We start from the raw sequence: 3,186 nt of genomic DNA, 5'->3' as shown, positions 1-3,186 counted from the left end.
AACACAAGAGGTACAAAGGCACAAGCTTCCAGTAATAAAATAAATGTCCTGGGGGTGTAATGTGCAGTAACATACCATATTGTGTATTTAAAAGTTGCTAAGAAAATGGATCCTAAAAGTTCTCATTAAAAGAAAAAGAATTGTAACAGTGTGTAGTAATGGATGTTAACTAAACTTAAGTGGCAATCATTTCCTAATAAATAATATATATCAAAACATTATTTTGTACACCCAAAACTAATGCAATGCTATATGATAAAAGATTAGAAAAGCCAAAATAAGTAATGCTTTTGGATATATAAACCTGAATAACACTGATAGGCTACACGATATTGTATATAATTTTACTCTTAAAAATGTTTTTATTGATTTTTAGTCAGAGAGGAAGGGAGAGGGAGAGACAGAAACATCAATGATGATGAGAGAGAAACATCAATCAGCTGCCTCCTCCACGCCCCCTACTGGGGATCGAGCCGGCCACCAAGGTACATGCCCCTCGACCAGATGGAACCCAGGACCCTTCGGTCCTCAGGTCGACAGTCTATCCACTGAGCCAAACCGGCCAGGGCATTTCCCTCTTTTTTGATATGTGGTGTTTCTCCTTTTGGATGTTAGACTTTTCCTCAAATGTTTTGACATTCCTGCGCTGGGCATTCATCTCAATTTTTTTTTAAATATATTTTATTGATTTTTTACAGAGAGGAAGGGAGAGGGATAGTTAGAAACATTATCAGCTGCCTCCTGCACACCCCCCACTGGGGGTGTGCCCGCAACCAAGTACATGCCCTGTGACCAGAATCGAACCTGGGACCTTTCAGTCCGCAGGCCGATGCTCTATCCACTGAGCCAAAGTGGGAGAACCTTCAAGTCATTTTTTATTTTGATTTATTTTAGGTTCTGATTTTGTCTTTCAATCTGAAGCCATTTGTTTTCCATTTTCCAGAGTTGTGTTTTTTTCTGTGTGTGTGTTTTTTTTAAGAATAGTTATTGATTTTTAGAGAGAGAGGAAGGGAGAAGCATCCATGTGTGAGCATAAGATTGATCACAACCCCTACCAGGGATCCAGCCTGCAACCCCGGTATGTGTCCTGACTGGGAATCGAACCAGCAGCCCTTAGGTACATGGGATGATGCCCAACTAACTAGGCCATACCAGCCAAGGCTTTTAAAAAATACTTCCAGCAGACTATGATTATCAACATATCAGCCCTCAACACTTTTGGGTAATTCTCCACTTTTCTGATCAATTTGATTTCCCACTCTCTACAATTATTTATTTCACACCTTTTCTTTTTGTCAGTTTTATTGAGATACTAGAGGCCCAGTGGGGCGGGGGGGGCTCAGCCCAGTCTGCACCCTCTCACAATCCAGGACTGCTGGCTCCTAACCACTCACCTGCCTGCCTGATCGCCCCTAACCACTCTGCATGCCTGCCTTATTGCTTCAACTTCTCGCCTGCCTGCCTGATCACCACTAACCGCCTCTGCCTCAGCCACCGTCGCCATGGCTTTGTTGGGAAGGTCGTCCGGAAGGACGACCAGAATGACATCTGGAAGATAGTTTGGCTGTGCGGTCTAATTAGCATATTATGCTTTTATTATTATAGATAATTGACATATAACACTACATCATTTTTAGGTGTATAGCATACTGATTTGACTTATATATATTGTGAAATAATTACCACAATGTCTATATCTCATGTAGATTCAATAAGGAAAATATTAAAAAGGGTTTGCCCCCTTGTGATAAGAACACTTAGGATTTACTCTCTTAACAACTTTCATATACACCATACAGCAGGGTTGACTATAGTTATCTTGCTGAAGATTACATCCCTGGTACTTACTTATTTATCTTATAACTGGAAGTTTGTGTCTTTTTACTGCCATCTTCCGATTCCTACCCCCGCATCCTCTTCCTCTGAAAACCGCAAATCTGATTTCTTTTTCTGTAAGTTTTTTTTTTTTTTTAGATTCCACGTATATGTGAGATCCTATAGTGTTTGTCTTTCTCTGTCAGACTTATTTTGCTTAGAATAATGTCCTCAAAGTCCACCCATGTTGTCACAAATGGCAGGATTTCCTTCTTTTTCATTGTTGAATAATATTCCACTATGTGTATACACTTAGTATTACAACTTATTTATCCATTCATCCGTTCATGAACACTTAGGTTTCTCCTGTGTCTTGGTTATTGTAAATACTGTGGCTATGAACATGGAGCGGGGAGGCACAGATATCTTTTTCACATACTGTTTTTGGTTCCTTCAGGTATATTTCCAGAAGTTAATTTTTTCTTTTTGAGGAATCACCCATATTGGTTACCATCGCAGCTGCACCATTTTACATTCCCAGCAACAGTGCACAAAGGTTCCAATTTTTCCCCATTGTGGTCAACAACATTGTGGTTGTTATTTTCTGTTATAAATGATGTCTTCTTAAACTAAAAAAATTTTAGTATTGATGCAATTTATCTTTTATGGATTGTGCTTTTTATGTTATATTTAAGGACTCTTTGTCTAACTAGGGTCACAGGACTTTCTCCTATGTTTACTTCTAAAAATTTTGTAATTTTAGCTCTTACATTTAGTCCATGATTCATTTTGAGTTATATTAAATGGTGTGAAGTACCTAAATTCATCTTTTGTTATGTGGATAGCCAATTGTCCCTGAATCATTTGTTGAAGATAATATTCTTTCTCCATGGAATTGTTCTGGCACCTTTGTTGAAAATCAACTGCCCATAAATGTAAGTTTATTTTTGGTCTCTCAATTTGTTCCATTGATCTATGTCTATCTTTATTCCAGAACCCTGCTTTGATTTCTGTGGATTTATAATTTGTTTTGAAATTTTGAACTGTAAGTCCTCCAACTTTGTTCTTCTTTTTCAAAAGTATTTTTACTGTTCTAGGTCCTTTGCATTTTTATATGCATTTTAGAATCAACTTGTCAATTTCTGCAAAAATAGGCAGCTGGGGTTTTGATAGGATTATATTGAATCTATAGATCAATTTGGGGAGAATTGCTATTATAAGAAGTTTGAGCCTTCTAGTCCATGAAAATAAAATGTCTATTTATTTAAATCTTTGCCCTCGCCAGTTTCGCGTCAGCCTGCAGACTGAAGGGCCCGGGTTCGATTCCAGTCAAGGGCACATACCTCCATTGCAGGCTCCTCCTCGGACCTG

The 3,186-nt window shown here is 38.4% G+C and overlaps 1 protein-coding gene across 1 annotated transcript in view; it reads right to left on the bottom strand.

Moving 5' to 3' along the window:
* Positions 1–1,504, bottom strand: part of SIMC1 (SUMO interacting motifs containing 1) — a 42,463-nt gene extending 40,959 nt beyond the window's left edge. The window contains exon 1 of the mRNA XM_015565142.1: positions 1,478–1,504. Within this exon, the coding sequence (XP_015420628.1) occupies positions 1,478–1,504 (27 nt within the window). The remainder of the gene's footprint in view (positions 1–1,477) is intronic.
* Between the last annotated feature and the right edge of the window lie 1,682 nt (positions 1,505–3,186).

This window comes from Myotis davidii, unplaced genomic scaffold, assembly GCF_000327345.1.
Source record: "Myotis davidii unplaced genomic scaffold, ASM32734v1 scaffold399, whole genome shotgun sequence".
Lineage (NCBI taxonomy): Eukaryota > Metazoa > Chordata > Mammalia > Chiroptera > Vespertilionidae > Myotis > Myotis davidii.
This window is presented reverse-complemented; position numbering and strand designations above follow the sequence as displayed.